General features: G+C 40.0%; 1 protein-coding gene across 1 annotated transcript in view; it reads left to right on the top strand.

The window, feature by feature from the left end:
• The window catches only part of LOC106096648 (voltage-dependent T-type calcium channel subunit alpha-1I), a 252,424-nt gene that overhangs the window by 110,009 nt on the left and 125,662 nt on the right, over positions 1–16,753 (top strand). The window contains 1 exon segment of the mRNA XM_025908200.1: positions 14,349–14,446. Within this exon segment, the coding sequence (XP_025763985.1) occupies positions 14,349–14,446 (98 nt within the window).

Below are 16,753 nucleotides of genomic sequence, written 5' to 3'. Positions count from 1 at the left end.
ACCTATTACTGTATATATTAGTGCTGAATACAGTGAAATTTATGAAGCTAGCGTTGGTTTTTAGTCATTTTTCCATTCATCCTTATTCTTTGAGGCCTGGCAGAGCTGAAGTGGTGATGGAAGTCTGAGTATTAAGAGCACTGTATTTTATTTTTCAGTATGCTGAGAGACAGGAGAAGAAAATTAGCCAGTAGCTAAATTTGGCACATTGTGTTTATTCTGATTAGGCTGGCTGATTAGAAGAAGGGTGTATTTGAAGAGTTTTAGTCAGGATAGTGCAGAAATAGTACTAGTGAAGGTTGTGATGTCATGGCCTGATAGATTTGTGCATAGAAGTGGGAGTCTTTTTCACACATAAACGTTAGTCATGGATTATCTAATACAGCGGTCCCCAACCCCCGGGCCTCGGACCAGTACCGGTCCGTGAGTTGTTTGGTACCGGGCCGCGAGAGTTGAGGCTCTGGTGTGAAATGTATGGTTTTCAGGGTTTTTATCGGTTTTCAGCGTTATTTTGTTATCGTTTTTATCGTTAACTCGGTCTTCCTGGGTCTTTTCACGTGTGTTATGAATAAATCTTCTTTTGTGGGTACCGGTACTTGTTTTATTTCGTTGTATTTGTCCGCGACACCTTAGAGGCTGGTCCGTGAAAATATTGTCGGGCATAAACCGGTCCGTGGCGCAAAAATACATACCTCCCTTAGGCAGCAGTTTTCATTTTCATTGCTATGCAGATGAAACCTAAATTTATTTCTGAAGCCAGATAAAATAAATCAATTGCCATCATGGAGATTTTAGTTCTCTGCTGTTAAATTCTGAGTTTATTGGAGTTTATTTGGCACTTTTTCTTCTTCATGTATGCTGTATAGTGTTTTAAGTTATTTGTTCCAGTTTTATAGTTTATACCTTATAAGTTTTGTTGTTCGGTGTCTTTGTTTCTTGTTCTTGCTACCTGTGTAATGTGAGTTTAGTATTTATATTTTGATCCCTTGTGTTTTAGTCTAGCTTTCCCAGCATCCTCCCGTGTTTTGTCAAGTCCCCAACTTCCTTTAAAAGTTCATTTATTAGTTTCGGCTCTGTCTTTCCACTCTAGTGTGTCCTCTCTACCTAATTACTTTCTATATCTATTTAAAGTCTCAGCTCGTCTTTGTTCCTTGTTGAGTTGAACTGTGTTCTAGCTTTGCTCATGTCAAGTGTGGTTCCCTGCATTGTTTTTACTCTGGATCTAGAACCATTAAAAAATCTAGAAATAAAGGCTTTCTTTCTCTTTAGTTTTGTCTGCCTATGAGCCTGGATTCGAGTACTTTCTGCCCACGTTTAGGTAAACTACAGGCATTTCTTAAAGATGTAAAGGCCTGGGTGACGTCTAATTTCCTACTTCTAAATCACACAAAACTGAGGTTATTGTCCTCAGCCCTAAAATCTTAGCAACACGGTGTCTGGAGTGCCTTAGGGTCATTTTTGACCCAGATATTAAACAAATATGTAGGACTGTTGTCTATCATCTGCTCAGTATCTCTAAAAAAAATGTGATTGTTGCTGAGGCATGATGAGACAGTCCATGCTCTTATTTCATGCACTTATTAACAGGCAGGACTGTTGTAATTCAGTATTATGAGGATACTCTAATCCAGGGGTGGGCTACTCCAGGCCTCGAGTGCCGGTGTCCTGCAGGTTTTAGATCTCTCCCTGGGTCAACACACCGGAATCAGATGATTAGTTCATTACCAGGCCTCTGGAGAACTTCAAGACATGTTGAGGAGGCAGTTTACCCATTTAAATCAGCTGTGTTGGATCAAGAACATCTAAAACCTGCAGGACACCGGCCCTCGAGGCCTGGAGTTGCCCACCCCTGCTCTAATATATTGTTTTCTTTAGCCCTCTATACTTCAGAAGTTCCCTGAAAAGCCTTCAGTTCATTCACAAACTGCAGCGAGAGTGCTGACTGGGACTAGAAAAAGAGATCATATATCTTGCATGTTGGCTTCTCTTCATTGGCTTCCTGTTGAATCCAGTGTAAAGTTTAAAATCATTCTCCTCGTATATTAAAGTACCGTATTATTATAATAGAGCACTTTGCTGTAAGACTGCAGGCTTATTTGTGGCTCCTAGATTTTCTAAAAGTAGAATGGGAGGCAGAGGCTTCAGCTTTCACACCGCTCTCCTGTGAACCAGTTCCTAGGTTGGATTCAGGAGACAGACACCAGCTCTACTTTTAAGATTATGCTTAAAACTTTTCTTTTTGATAAAGCATACAGTTTGGGCTGGATCAGGTGGCTCTGAAGCCTCCCTTAGTTACAGTGCAATAGGCCAAGACTGCTGATGAAACTGATGGTTTTTTTCACATTACACCTGATACAAAAAAAATTTAAAACAACTAAAATGTAATAAACCACTAGCACAGGATAGCTGTCTCATCTAATTCAGATCTTAAGTGTGGTGATAAAACATAGCTTGGCTCTTGGTGGCAGTAATAAAATTTCTTCCAATGAGTGACGCTGATCCTAATTTGTTGCAGCGCTGCATTATTCCATTTGCCTAAAGCAGAGTGGACAGTGAGCGTTTGAGAGAACAAAAGAAATACACACTAAAGCAAATTAATGCATTAGCATTAGCATTATACAAGGTTGTCTTTTCCTGTCTTTACTGACTTAATGGCATCTGTCTCGTGTCTATTGTTCAACATTAAAGCTTTTTTTTCACCCACATGAAGAATGTGTTTGTCTGTAGAAAACTGAAGCTGGGTACACACCTCACAAATGTCAGACTGATTATGATTGTGATTTGAGTGTATTGACTGATTCGACTGAGCTAGATTGGGTCTTTTCCAGGTTTAGTTGATGTTAGCAGTTGACAGGTGAAGGAATTGAGTGTGTGGTTTAAGTGTAAAATAATTTCTCTCCTCCTCGACCTAGCCCTCATTAATCAAGCTGGAGTTTCTAACCAAAATTGTTTAGATGTAACTGGATAACTAAAGCTGTAATTTTCTCCATCGCAGCCCATGTAAGAGAGGTGAAATGTATGCTTCAGTGTGTGTGTATCCTTTTGCGATAATGTGTTTTTAGGGAATAATTGTTAGAGAGGTTATCGGTGAATGCAGGCTGAGCTTTGTGCCTCCTCTCTCAGGATACATTCAGTCTCTCAGCCCCATGTCCTCTATCTCTCTCCAGCAGTCAGCCAAGGAAGCATGACAAGAGGTAAAAACATGCTGTGTTTTGAGGATATGACAAGGGAAAAAGAAGAGATATCAAAGCTAAATGTCAGGGTTCATAAATTTACACATTTTACACTCTAAAAGCATTTCTTTAAAACCCATCAGAGGAATGACAACCAGGAATTTACATTATGTTACTCAGGCTCTTGCAGGTTTACTTGACTGTTGTTCCAAGCTTAGTTGAAATGCTACTGTCAAGTCATCAGTTTGCTAATTGCTTTGTAGTGTGACTGTTGTTCAAGCTACAGATGTTTGCATGATTATCTCCTGATGTAAAAAGCTGCACAGTTTCACTCGCTAAGACATTAGCCCCAGAAGTTTTAATGAGCCTATGTTGCAACTGACTGCCAAACTGCTTAGAGTTTGTCTGGTCTTTAAGGTAGAACTGGAAGATTAGTTTCTATAACTTTATGTGGTCTGATGCTTCACTTACACTGGACATGGCTGAGTTGTGGTGGTTCTTTGGCAATAATACCACTAACAGTTAATGGTGGAATATCTAACAGGGAACAATACTGGTCAAATTCGGTAGACCCTTTCCTGGCACAGTGCATGGCTATGTGCCTGATTTTATACAGTTATGCAATTGGACGAAAACACCTAAATTCAAAGATTAGGAGGTGTGGCACAATACTTTTGTCCATATAGTGGACAAACCGAGCTGAATGAGCTTGTTAGGCCCCAAGGCTGGATTTGTGTTTCCTACCTGTTGCAGTTTAGAGGCTTTTCATAACCACCACACTATGAAAGCAATCCGTACAACACAGCTATTCCATATGGTCAATGAAATGTATAATGTCTGTCTAACATAATAACACTAAAATAACACTTACATCTAGACAGCATATTTGCTGTTGTTTGTATGGTTTAGTGGTTGGTTTTAGCTGAAGGACTGCTCTTCTTCTCAGGAGCTCCTGAGATACTTGCATCAGCCTCCATCTACACTGATAGCTGAGTCACGATGGTCAGATTATACTTTGCCTTGCCATTCTTTGGTCTTGCCATCTATTTCTCACAGTTCACATATTACAAATATGTAAAGCTTTTTTTTGTTACGCAGTAGATTTAGAAACTGTGTAATAAGCATATGTTTGCATTATACATCAACCGTCTCCCCTGTGACATACACTGAAAGGTGGCAAACCATACACTGGTAAGCACAGCAGATGGGAGGCCATAATTGATTCTTGTTTGCGTTAACATGACTATATTTATGCATATAGTCATGCCATATATAGCACATGTTCGCCCTCTCGTTTGACTGAAGTATGAGCTGTCCACTGTTAACTTTTCCCTCTTAAAAATGAATTAGCCTTTTTTACTGGTTTTACAATTATATATGCACAGTAAAAACTTTATGATGTGATGGAACATCATGTCAACCGAGGAAGCAAGCATCTATTCTTCTAGTACAACAATCCATCAGTAAATCCAAAGACTGGTAAAGGTATAGTGTTCAGTTTTGTTGAAAGAATTTCAGAGTGAAAGTGCTGCAGAGAGATACTGATTCATCTATTTGTGCTTTTTGTTGTTGTTCATTTCTTCTCACAAGGATATTTCTATTGATACAAACATGAGTGAGGTGGCTTAGTAATAGAAAAACCAGTAAGTATAAAGCAAAAAGCTTTTGGGTTGTGAGATTCCATTAATCAGATAAAACTTGTTGCAGACATCTATCAGACTGGGATATGTTGAGTTTGGAAGATGGGTCTATGCTTTAAGCCTTGTGCCACGTCTCTTTAGAAAATCCTGACCAGTTTTTGAGCTGTGATGAGTTACATTGTGAGTGATTTTGCCAGTGCACTGTTATTTATTTATGTTTTAATGTTTTAGTGTTGATACAGCTCACACCGATGGAAAGAGATTCACGATAATCATTAAAAGTCAAATCACTTTTATCTGTATTATCAATATGTGTGCTTCCTACATTATATTTACCCAGTACAGTGCGAAAGCTTGAGCAGCTTTAGATGTTTAGATTCTTTTCCACCACACAGTATCATCAGGGAGGCGTCTAATCCCAAATCCTTTTTGCAGCATGACCCCAAACATAGAGCTAAAGTCATGAAGAACTATGTTCAGCATCAAGAAGTCCTGCGACAGATGGCCTGTCCCCCGCAGAGGCCTTATCTCTACATCATGGAGTCAGTCTGGGATTACATGAAGTGACGCAGGAACAGTTTTGCCAATGAACTGTCGATATAAACAACACCAGTTGATTATTATTATTATTATTATTATTATTGTTGTTGTTGCTGTTGCTGTATTCCTGTAGGTAAGCTAACTAAAAGTTTTACTTTGGTGATGGTTGTTCTAATTATCATTAATATAAGTAAGTTCAAAATCAATCATTTCTCTTTGATATCAGTTTGATTTCAGTGTAATCAGAATGTTCCTATTTCTAAATTGAAGGCTGCTGAGGAGCAAAAATAATCTAGTTACTCTGTTCATGCTATTATGATAATATAATCAAGGCTTTGCCAAACCTGTGAAACAGTCTCTTCCTCTTTACTGAATCTGCCTTCATGCTCTGCAGAGAAATAACTAGTACTTCTATGGCGAGACTCAAACATGGGGTGAACACTGACTTTTTACAGAAACTATACATTCATTTATTTAGCACCTTTAGCTTGTGACACAAAAGCTTGCTTCACTAAGATATAGCCAGTATGAGGAGGTATGTAATGTATAATGTATGATCTTGCTGTAAACTTGACCTTCTGAAAACTATCAAGGACTAGGTGGGACTTTGATGAGACACCCCAGAGCCAAAGGGGTGAAGGTGAACAGCTGAATGAGAGACTTAAACATCAAAAAGTATTTCAGGCGCCAAAAACTAGTTCATAAAGTTTAGACACCATAAATGACTTGGTTAGCTTTAGGTACCAACAGTATTTGCTTAGAGTTGGACACTGAAACTACTCAGAATCTTGTAAAATGATTGTTTTGTGAATTTTTTAAAACCCATATTTTCTTCACAGTAGAACATGAAAATCATGCTCCATCTTTTTCGAGCCGTGCTTTGTTTCCTAGAATGGTACATTTTCTCAGTTTAAGGATTTTATTTGGTTCTGTGTTCTGCTGTGAAGAAAATATGGGTTTTATGTTTTTATTGGCACAACTTTTTTTTGAAATATGGTTGCAATTTTCATTCCAAATGCTCTCACTCTGAGTGAAAACTGTATCACTGTTGCCATAGACCCAGCATATCATAGCATCAATTCCAAATATCCCGCAGAATGAGAAAAAACCCCACAGCATGGTCCTATAACTTAGGAGTTCAAAGCTCTCATTTACTAAGCACTGTTACCTAGTTGCAGTCATTAGTCAGTAAAAGTGTTTTTTCAAAGAATTAAGAAACAAAAGCAGCTATTTTTTATTTTTTTTTAACACAAAGTATACACTGCAGCTTCTATTTTGTACCAATCATAAATAGACTAAGAAAAGCACACAAAGAGAATGACACAAGCTCAAATTAACATCAAATAATGTCATATGATATAACCTGACATACTAATTCAGTACATTTTCAGTGTGCAAACAGCGGTACTGCTCTATACGTATTTTAACCAGGCACCTTCACATTAACACTGCACAGCTGTTTCAACAGGTGTTGTCAGATTCATATACTGTAATTAGTTTAATTTGAAAATGATGCATGTGATTAGTGAACTAATGATCCTCAATAGCTTTTGACACGAAGAGTATAGTAAATGAATCGTGTGAATCTTGTATCACAGAGCATCAACTGTCTAAACAGACATATGTACGTTCAGAGCTGATAATATATTTGTAGTTTATGCTTTACAGTTGACTTTACTTTCATTTCTCTGACTGAAGTAATAAAAAATATTACTGCTTCTGGACTGACATATTTAAATCATTAAGTATCATATGTTTCCTGCATTTCGAGTGACCTATGTTTGTGGGGTTGAGTGTAAAGTGAGACCAAACCTGTGCACAGCTTTTCAATCAACTGGCACTAAGAAGCAAAATATACAGAAACAGGTAAATGAGTCTGTGCACATTGACAAATTTTGTAGTTTTGCCTCTGTGCAGCACCACAGTGGATTTGAAATCAAACAAGATGTAAGTGAAGTGCAGACCTTAAGCTTTAATCCAAGGGGTTTAACAAAAGTGTTGCATTAACAGTTCTAATGATTTCGACACAAAGTCCTCAATTTTCACAGGTTGAATTGTAATTGGACAAATTAACTTAATTTTAAGTGTAAGGATTATTTTTAATACTTGGATGAATGTGTTTGTAATCAATAGAGTCTAGGTCGCCCGATTTCACCCGATGTTGTGTTTCCTTCCTTGAGATGCTCTGCCAGGCCTTCAGTTGTTGCTTGTTTGTGGCTCTCTCTGCCTTCAGTTTTCTCTTCAGTAACTGAAAAGCAAGCTCTACACGGTAGAGATCAGATGGCTGATTTAAGAAAAAAACATTTCTTTGCCTTGAGAAACTCGTGGGCTGCTTTTGCAGAATGCTTTGGGTCATTATATATTTCCACTGTGACGTGCTGTCTGATCAGCTTTGCAGCATTTGGATGAATCTGAGCAGAGAGTGTCGGTTTGTACACTTCAGCAGTCACACCATCAATAAACTCTAATGACCTGCTTACATGGGCAGCCATACATGACCATGCCATATCATTGTCTTCACCCTGCTGTCTTTTATGCTTCAGATCATGACCCATTCCTTTCAAAGACTCTCTTTGAAAGTCTTTGGACAGTCTTTGGCTCTAGGTGTTTTCTGACAAAGTCTAATCTGAACCTCCTGCCTACCTGCCTAAACCCTCTATATTTAAATTCGTGATGGTGCTTATTGATTGAAGGACTTGACAGTGATACATCACCTACTCGGGACTTTTCTTGGCTTGTGTACATGTTGTGAAGTTGTGTTTTTGTTGTTGTTGTTTTTTTTGCGCTAATCCATTTTAGTTATTTGTTATGGTTTCATTTGCCTTGCAAAAGTAATATAAAATGCAAGTCCAACGCAATACTTTTGTTGAACTAAAGCTGATGGTTGGCACTTCAGTCACACTTTGTTTGCCCGATTTAACATCTACTGTGTGCAAAGGCAACTCTACAAAAACATATGTAAAGGTAACTGTATCCTGAAATGTATGTGGGCGTTAAACTTGGTTGAGTCAACTCATGCTAACTTGTGCTAAACTAAGACATTATCTTCTGATTTTAGATTTGCCAACTCAGTGTTTTTGCCCGAAATGTAACGTGTGAGACGTCTAACTGGAAGAAACAGGGAAAAACCAGTGAGAAATGGGTAATGTGTCCGCAACAGCTTCAGCAGACAGCTGGCTTTTATCTTTGACAAGATATTCACATGTCTGAGCATATAACACACACATAGGGACATGTGCATGAGCATCTGTACTCTGCTTGAGATGTAACAGTAGCTTATTAGAGCTCTGACGCCACATGGCACACTGTGGGAATGTGAGAAAGGAAAATAACGTGCGCACCAAGAAAGTACACATACACACGCACTGACGATGGAACAAAACTGATGAAGAGCAAACAAAGAGGAGTGGAGAGACAAACTAAGTGACACAAGAGGAAGAGACTGAGGAGAGACTTCACGAGGTGGATTGTTAGCAGAAAGGATAAAAGTAAAGGGCAGGAGGGAAAAGGTAAAGAGAGTGGAGTAAATGACAGCTTTTGTAAATGACCGTGTCTGTTTTGTGCTCACGTCTCTGCGCTCCTCTATCTTTTTTGACTTGCAAACCACTTCTGGGACTGAAAATCTACTGCATCCATTAATCTCATTTTAATAATTGATGCCATCTTACCCAGAAGGAGTTTGGCCTGGACTGTTGGCATAAAATGAGACATTTAGCATGTTCCGGTAATTGCCATATTAGTTTATCCTTGCCTATTAGACCACTGTACACTCAGTGAAATGGCTTAAAATGTACAATTTTTGTTGAGCTGCGTTGTTGCTGTCCAAGGCTATCTACTGCCTGAATCACCAATTATAGTTAATTATAGAGTTCTGCTTATACATGTTTCTTATGACTGTAACACGGGGAAAAAGAGCTGCTGCTGAACTGCTGTTGATGCTGGTGTGCTGTAATATATGTCCATGAAGGAAACAGCTCTGAAACATAGTTGCTATACTACATGTGACTTGTGCAGGGTTACGTGCATGTACGCGATATATTGCAGACTTCGACAAAATGCAGCAACTCACACAGAATTCAGTCAGTCTTAAGAGACTTCCTTCAGTTTGTCCAAACAGTGATTTCACCCTTAATCACCGGTGATGATAACGACCCATACCTTTTTTCACACCTTGGCTCATTGGATTCAATTCATGTGAGTTAGCTTTGAGACACAATAGCTAACTGCACCCACAAGATGGCACTTACAAGATGCATACAGACAAGCAATGCTTGACAAAATGCTGTCAAAGGACAGAATGCTTAAATTTCACTTAGCAAGCATGTGTTGGCTTACTTGTCCTGCCAGAACACCCATGATTTCTGGCAAGTGTACAACTTGTCTTATTTGACGTAAAAGACAAAACTAAGCTGTTAAAATCCAAATACTATGCAATTAAATATAGTAGATGAAAATATGCAGAAGTATCGAGTGGAGAAACCCTGACACCTTTTTAGAATAGGTCTTCCTTTTTAGGTTTCATATCTGGGGGCTCTGTAACATGATGAGTGAACTCTGTACTGTTGCTACAGTCACTGACCTCTAGGGGCTCTCCCCATGTGAGAGAGCTCCCCCCACCCACCAACCCAGATAATACTTAGTTTTTAAGTGGGGTGTAACAACTGTTCTCTCCTGCTGTCTAGCTAGTGTCTGCTGGTGTATACACTAGATGTAGGTCAGAAGGACAAAAGGAACGTCTTCAGCACTGGAAGGACTTTTGTAAAGTATGCTAAATAAATCTGCATTTTATACTACTAATATTAGTATATGATTTTTTTTTTTTTTTGAAAACATCAGCCCTGTTTTTAAATACTTGTTACTTAACACCACAAAAGTACCCCAAACAATCATCCTTGATTGCTGTGTAGCGTTCTAAAGTGTGCTTCTTAAATTATCTCCAATATTCTCAGACTTCCCCTCCAACTGAGAGGGCAAGCCTGAAGAAAATCACTCCCACTGTTCCACTCTGATGCCTCCTGAGAGAGTATTTCCCAATGCTAACTTAAACAGCAGAGACAGAGCAAGTTTCTGAAGAGAAGAGAGACACCAAAAAAACACAGAAAAATGGAATAAGGAATATGTTTAAGATTCGGTTAAAAAAATCCACATTCTCCCATCCAAGGCCACTTTGGAACAAAAGTAATCTAGTTACTCCACTGAAATATTCATGAAGCTATTTGGTTGGAGAGCGGTCCTAACTCAAACACAGACAGACACTAAATTTAGTTTGACTTGTGTGAGTGTATGCAAAGGTTTGTGTGTCGGAGAGTGACGGCCAGTGTGTGTCTGTGTGTGTACTATGAGTAAGAGTGCATGTGGATTCACAGCTTATGTAACTACGTACTTCAGGAGTGTGCGTGCGTGAGTGTGTTTCACTGTGCAAATGAAGTGTGTGTGGCCCAGTCTTCTGACTTAACACAGCTTTACGAGAGCCAAGAGTCTGCCCCGGGCCTTTTCTCTACTTAGTGTGTGAATGTGTGTGTGTGTGTGAGTGCGTGTGATTTTATTTGGGTGTCAGACTGACTATACAAATGCTCAGTGTGGAAAACTTTGGGTATACAGGCATAATGTTTATGTGTGTGCATGTCTGTGTGTGCGTTTCTATTGTCTGTTGTCTCTGGGTATCATTGGTTGCACACGTACGATTGTTTGCCTGTGTGTCTGTGTGTCTCTCTCTTGTGTAACCACGTGTGTGTGCCTTATCGGAAATTGCTGCAAAAAATGGCTGGAAAATGACAGATCCCTATTATGTCCCCCACACCCTACACTCACGCACACACACACACACTCTAAAACACACAAATGTACACACTGAGACTCATGCCTTGTCAACACGCTGGAGCACAGTGATTAAAATAGCAGCTGTAGACACGAAACACAGTCCAGTTCATTTTGTCCCTTCTTTCCCACTCGGTGCTAGCCATACTGTTAGGGTACATCTTACCATACACTCACACACAACAACAACAGCAGGCTCGGATGAGCCCACAGTGTGCAGACGATTATTTTTGATCATTTTCTTGAAAGCAAACAAAAACCCCCAGTTCAGACGTTATCCCCCCACTGAATGGCTGTTATCAGTCCCATGCAGATCACCGGTAGGTGGCCTCCACCTCCTCCCAGTGGGTAGTTCCTTCGTCCATGCTTAGCAGAAGTGAGAGGGTTTTTGTTTTCTCATAAACAGCAACAAAATATAACCACCAGACTTTTAACGAATGCACATGAGTTTGGCAGTTTTTGTTTGGGTATTTTGTGGAGGAGGGGTAGACTCAGTTTTTACTTTTCCTTGAAATCTCTGTTAACTTTTGTTTTTCATGTATTTTTTGGAGTAATTGGATAGGGTTAGGAAAAGATTGCGGTTTTGCCGTGTGGGGTAAGACAGAAGCAAACTACAGCCACTATGCACATTGCAAAAAGATCTGGACATCTGGAGCACATAGACTCTTTACTTTCAAGCTGAAAAACATTGAAATTTATGACTCTGGTAAGATTTAAAGGACAACAACGAGGAGTATGTGCTTAGCAATCTGTGGTTTGAGGATCTGGAAAAATGCACAACATAAATCATTTATAATTTACCCCTTATAAAGCGGTATACGAGGTGTTAAATACTTGTATGGTTGTACTGCACAATAAAAACTGATAGTTTTATATAATGACATATTTTAAAAAGCAATACCTCTGAAGAGGTGTATCTAAATAATTACACCTGTACGTGTACATGAAATGGTCAGCATTTTCTTCCCACGTGGGTACGATGGCTTTCACTGATTTGTTTCTTTTTATGTTTGTTACCACTTGTTCGTTATATGTTTGAAATAAAGATTTGATCAAGTGTTTATTCTGCTCCACTCCCTCCACAGAAAAATCCCCTGACAAATTGGATCACCAGCCTGTGGTCCCACAGAGATGTGCTTGTCTCTGAGTAGTTTGTGAACTCTGACCGTGCTTTTCATGGTCAGCGTGTTTTACTAGAGTATTTTTGCCTGATTTGTGCATGGAGCTGTAGCAGTCCTCCGCCGCCTCCTGTCACCCGCCAAGGTTATGGTAATATAATGGCAACAAGAGAGATTCATATTTCACGGCTCACCGGGTTAGATCCGCACCTAACGGATGCAATCAAGCGTGGGCAGAGGTTTGGTCACCGGAGAGAAGTTTGGTCGCTGGACCGCAAAGAATAAAACAAACTGTTTTGCTCACTAGGTTCACCTTTGACCTAATGTGGTCTGAATTTGTCAATTTGAAAGCTCTGACCTGGTCAAGCTTTCCAGGCTTTAGGGTGATACTTTTCGCCGGCTTGACATTTGATAGAAGTCGGTAGCGCTTACAGTTCTCTAATCCTGGCAGGACTTTGACATCCAAGTTAGATCATTACAGTTTGAAAGTTTGCATTTTCCAACTTTAAGACCTCGCAAACATTTCAAACTGGGACACTCCCTCTGGAGCATCACTACATTCCAGTGCTACCGTCGGTTTTTCCGTTATTGCACAGTCGTGCGTTAAAGGCTTTCCTCCAGGTGTGCAGGTCGAGAGGTCGAAAGTGAAAAATGTAATCTGGCTCTTTAATCACTTGAGAAAGCACCTGCTAGGCTCTCTGACTTATCCTTGAAACCAGCATGTTATCACGGAGCTTGAATATCTTAGCAGGAGCAGAATATTTGTGTCAAATACTTCAAACTTGCCTTAGTTTCTTTTACCACACTCTCCTGCGTCTTGATAAGAGTCCACCCCCCCTACCCCCACCTCCACCCCCACCCTTTCTCAGCCAAAGAGCAGCTTCCTTCTGTTCAGTCAGGTGTATGCATATTGCTCTCTTCTCCCTGCCTCTCTGTTCCCAGCGTTGTAATTATCTCAAACACTTGATAAAACCCTCAGGCTCTTTCTTTCTTCCTCTCTCAATCTCGCTTTATTGCCTTCATTATAATGCACTTAATCAACCCTTGGTGCTTTCCTCACGTTGGTTTCTGACCTATCCGTCACTTTCTCACGTTCCCCCCCCCCCCCCCCCCCCCCCCTGCCATCTCTGGCTGTTTCTCTTGCTTTCTGTCCTCTGCCCTGTTCTCTGCATGCCCACCACCCCCACACACACCATTCATCAGGCAAAAATATATTTTCCCAGTGATGAATTTGTTAGGACCAGGTGAAATAGCAAAATTCTCGATCTTTTCTTCACCTTCTCCGTCTCCTTTATGCCGTGCCTAGTTTAACTTCAAGCCTGTTTACTCCCTCCACCTCCAGTCTTTGCTCTCTCGCCAGGCTCCGCTTTCATCTCAGGTGGTTGCACGTTTAATCTCGCGCACCTCATGCTTGTGTACACCCACCAACCAAACGGTATGCACTTTGATGCATTCGCTACGTGTGCTAAAAGGTGTAACCAGTTTCCAGGGATGCTGAAGGTTTTCAGTCATAGCTTAACATCTTTCTCCACCTCAGTTAAAAAAATACAAAGCAAAACAAAAACGTCTGTTTTTTACTGCTGGAGCAGGACTCTACAACCTCGTCATGTTTAAAAATATTATATAAAGACTTCTACATTCATTATTATTATTAATATTCGCCTGCAAACTAATGAATGTCTGTTTTGTAATTTCCGACACAGTTAAGATAATGTTACAGTATTCCACTGACCCCGTTCTTTCTTTAAATGTCTTCCATTATTAGGTACACATATTCCAGCTCATTAATTCATATTAGGCTCCGCACAGCAGGTGTCCAGCTGTGCAAGGATGTGAACAATCTTCTGTTTAGGCTTTTTAATATTAACAGCCCTGAAAGGAGGAGAACATTAAATCAACTTTAGCTGGAATTTTAGATGAAACCGCTTTTCTGTGATGATCAGAGACTTTTGGGTTTTGTTTTTTTTTCGGTTGGCCATTATTATGAACTGCAGCTGGGAATGTTGTAGTGTGGATTTTTAGTGTGTGTTTAATTTGGATTCTTTTTTCCCATTTTCCAGGATGGTCGAGTACTCTCTGGACCTGCAGAACATCAACTTCACGGCCATCCGAACAGTGAGGGTGCTGCGGCCGCTCAAAGCAATTAACAGGGTGCCAAGTAAGTCGAGTCCTATAGACTGTGAACACATGATAGGCAGCCATGGCTGTATCTCCATCACTATTTTACACAAAAAGCTCTCAAAACTCTTCTCCTCAACTACTCATTTCACTCTGGAAACAAACAAATTGTAGGATGACATCCATTCATGTTTTGCCATGTGTGGCTCTTATTCAGCACCATGGACAGCTGCCTGGTGAAGAAGGCTGCCCAGTAGCTGGAAAGTGTTAAACATGAGTCACTGAGCCAAAAATACCTTAACAGGGAACATGTTTGTCAGAACAAGCTATTTACTTTTTATTAGCTACTTTGATTAGGGCAACGATTAATTTTTACCAGTCAATAGCTTTCAAAGAAACGTGACATGACATGAAAAAGGTTTTTGGAGATGTATGGTTGGATCCCACTGTAGCTGGCCATAGTGGTTATATTTAGATTTGAGAGTAAAGTTATCTGCTAAGGTTAGCAAGCGTAGGCATCCATAAACTGTACCCATGTATTTTTAACACATTAAAGCAGGTACCTGTAAATTCGTTCTAAGACTAATAGTGATACTAGAATTTGACTCACCAAAACTAGAGCACAGATTTGTTGGATATTCCACAACAGGTCACATGATTTGCCACACAAGTCAGTTAAAATGCTCTAAAAGGCAACAAGACCACAAGAAAAGGTCAGTTCAGTGAGAGAGTTTAGTCTTATTAGACATCTATCAGCAGGACAGCACCAACAAGGAGACAGTATGGAAAACTCTCTATATAACACTATCAGTGTACATGGTCTCCAAGGTTTGTGGCACAAATATTTATAAAAGCTTGAGGGAAGCTATCACATACTTTGACTTGAAACCCACTCTTTCTTCGGTTATCACTCATTAGTTTGTTTTGCTATGCGACCTCCACTTTATTGTTCATTCATCATTCACTGTACATTTCCAGTTAAAAAGCTGCCCCGAATGTTTAAATAAAACACAGCTTCTGGGTGGGTGTGTTCGTCACTACGCCTTGCTAACAGATGCCTTCTGCTATTGTTTGCACACCAAATCCTGCAGCGCTGAACACGTGCCACACCATTCTTCATTCTGGAGCAAATGAGTTACATGAGAGCAACAAATCTGCAACTGTGGCCCCATATATACAACACAAACCGGCCAAACGCCTCATTGTCTTGGCTATAACTGTGCCATTTGGATCGTTTACCTGTTGTCTACGCAGCCAGGCCTTGCTGTAAGGCCTTTGAGAAGATGTGTCGTGCATTTTGAAACAGATTTGGACAACTGCATAAAGCAATGAAATAGAAGAGACGATTTCAAAAGGAGGGTGGGGTCATGTTTCATCTTTGTTTTGCTATTGGACAGCGTAATAATATCTGCCTGTATGTGCTTTCATCCTGTATGGAACTAGATTCCTGAGGACACTAAGTGTGCATGGCTATTTAAAATCCTAAAAAGTAATTTCATCCACACTCAGCTGTGCTAATCCCCCTCCCAGTCAAAGTCCTCAGCAACCCAACCCGTCAGGAAATCACAAGACATCACTGAAGTATTTTGACTTAGCTAACCTTGTCACTTTGACTCTAAAAGTGCTGCTTAGTCCTTCTTGATGAGAGTAATCAGTTTGCTGCCGGTTGCTTCTGTGTCTAAATTGTGCCTAGCAGGCAATCATTTTCAGAAGCTATGAGTACTCTCTAAGTCAGATATGCTGGTGCTTGAAGTTAATGTTGTTCTGCTTCCTTTGTAATTGCTCAACCTCCCACTGCTCATAAATCTGCAACACAAACCATGCAATTTGTTTTTTTCTTTAGTAAAAGCAGGTGTAACCATCTTGGTTTGTTACAGAGAATGTATGTTGATTTCTATATTTGTCACCTAATATACATGAACATGAATAAGTCATTGCCACTCATTTTTAGTTATGACTATAGTTGTTTGATGCCTTTCTCTATCCTTCTCCCTCTCTCTCTGTCCTTTTGTCTGTCTTACTATATCACTTGAGGTAAAAAGGAGTTCTTAAATATCCCATTATTTTCTTTTTATCTTCTTTTCTCTGTGATCTCTCTGTCATGTTTCTGCTCTTAGCTCTTCCTTTATCACAATGTTCAGTCAGTTTCCTCCTCCTCAGTCAGCAGAGCGAGAGCCCGTCTCAAACCTCAGTCATTCCCCTTCCTCCTGCTCCTTCCGCTCTTCTTGCATCCTTCTGTTCATTCTTTTCCATCATTTATACCTCCCTTTCTCCAAAAGCAGAAGTAGTTCTTGTCCTTGCATGTCTTTGGAAGCACTGAAAAACCCCGGGATTGCACGATAACCAC

This window comes from Oreochromis niloticus, linkage group LG6 (assembly GCF_001858045.2).
Source record: "Oreochromis niloticus isolate F11D_XX linkage group LG6, O_niloticus_UMD_NMBU, whole genome shotgun sequence".
Taxonomy (NCBI): Eukaryota; Metazoa; Chordata; class Actinopteri; order Cichliformes; family Cichlidae; genus Oreochromis; species Oreochromis niloticus.
This window is presented reverse-complemented; position numbering and strand designations above follow the sequence as displayed.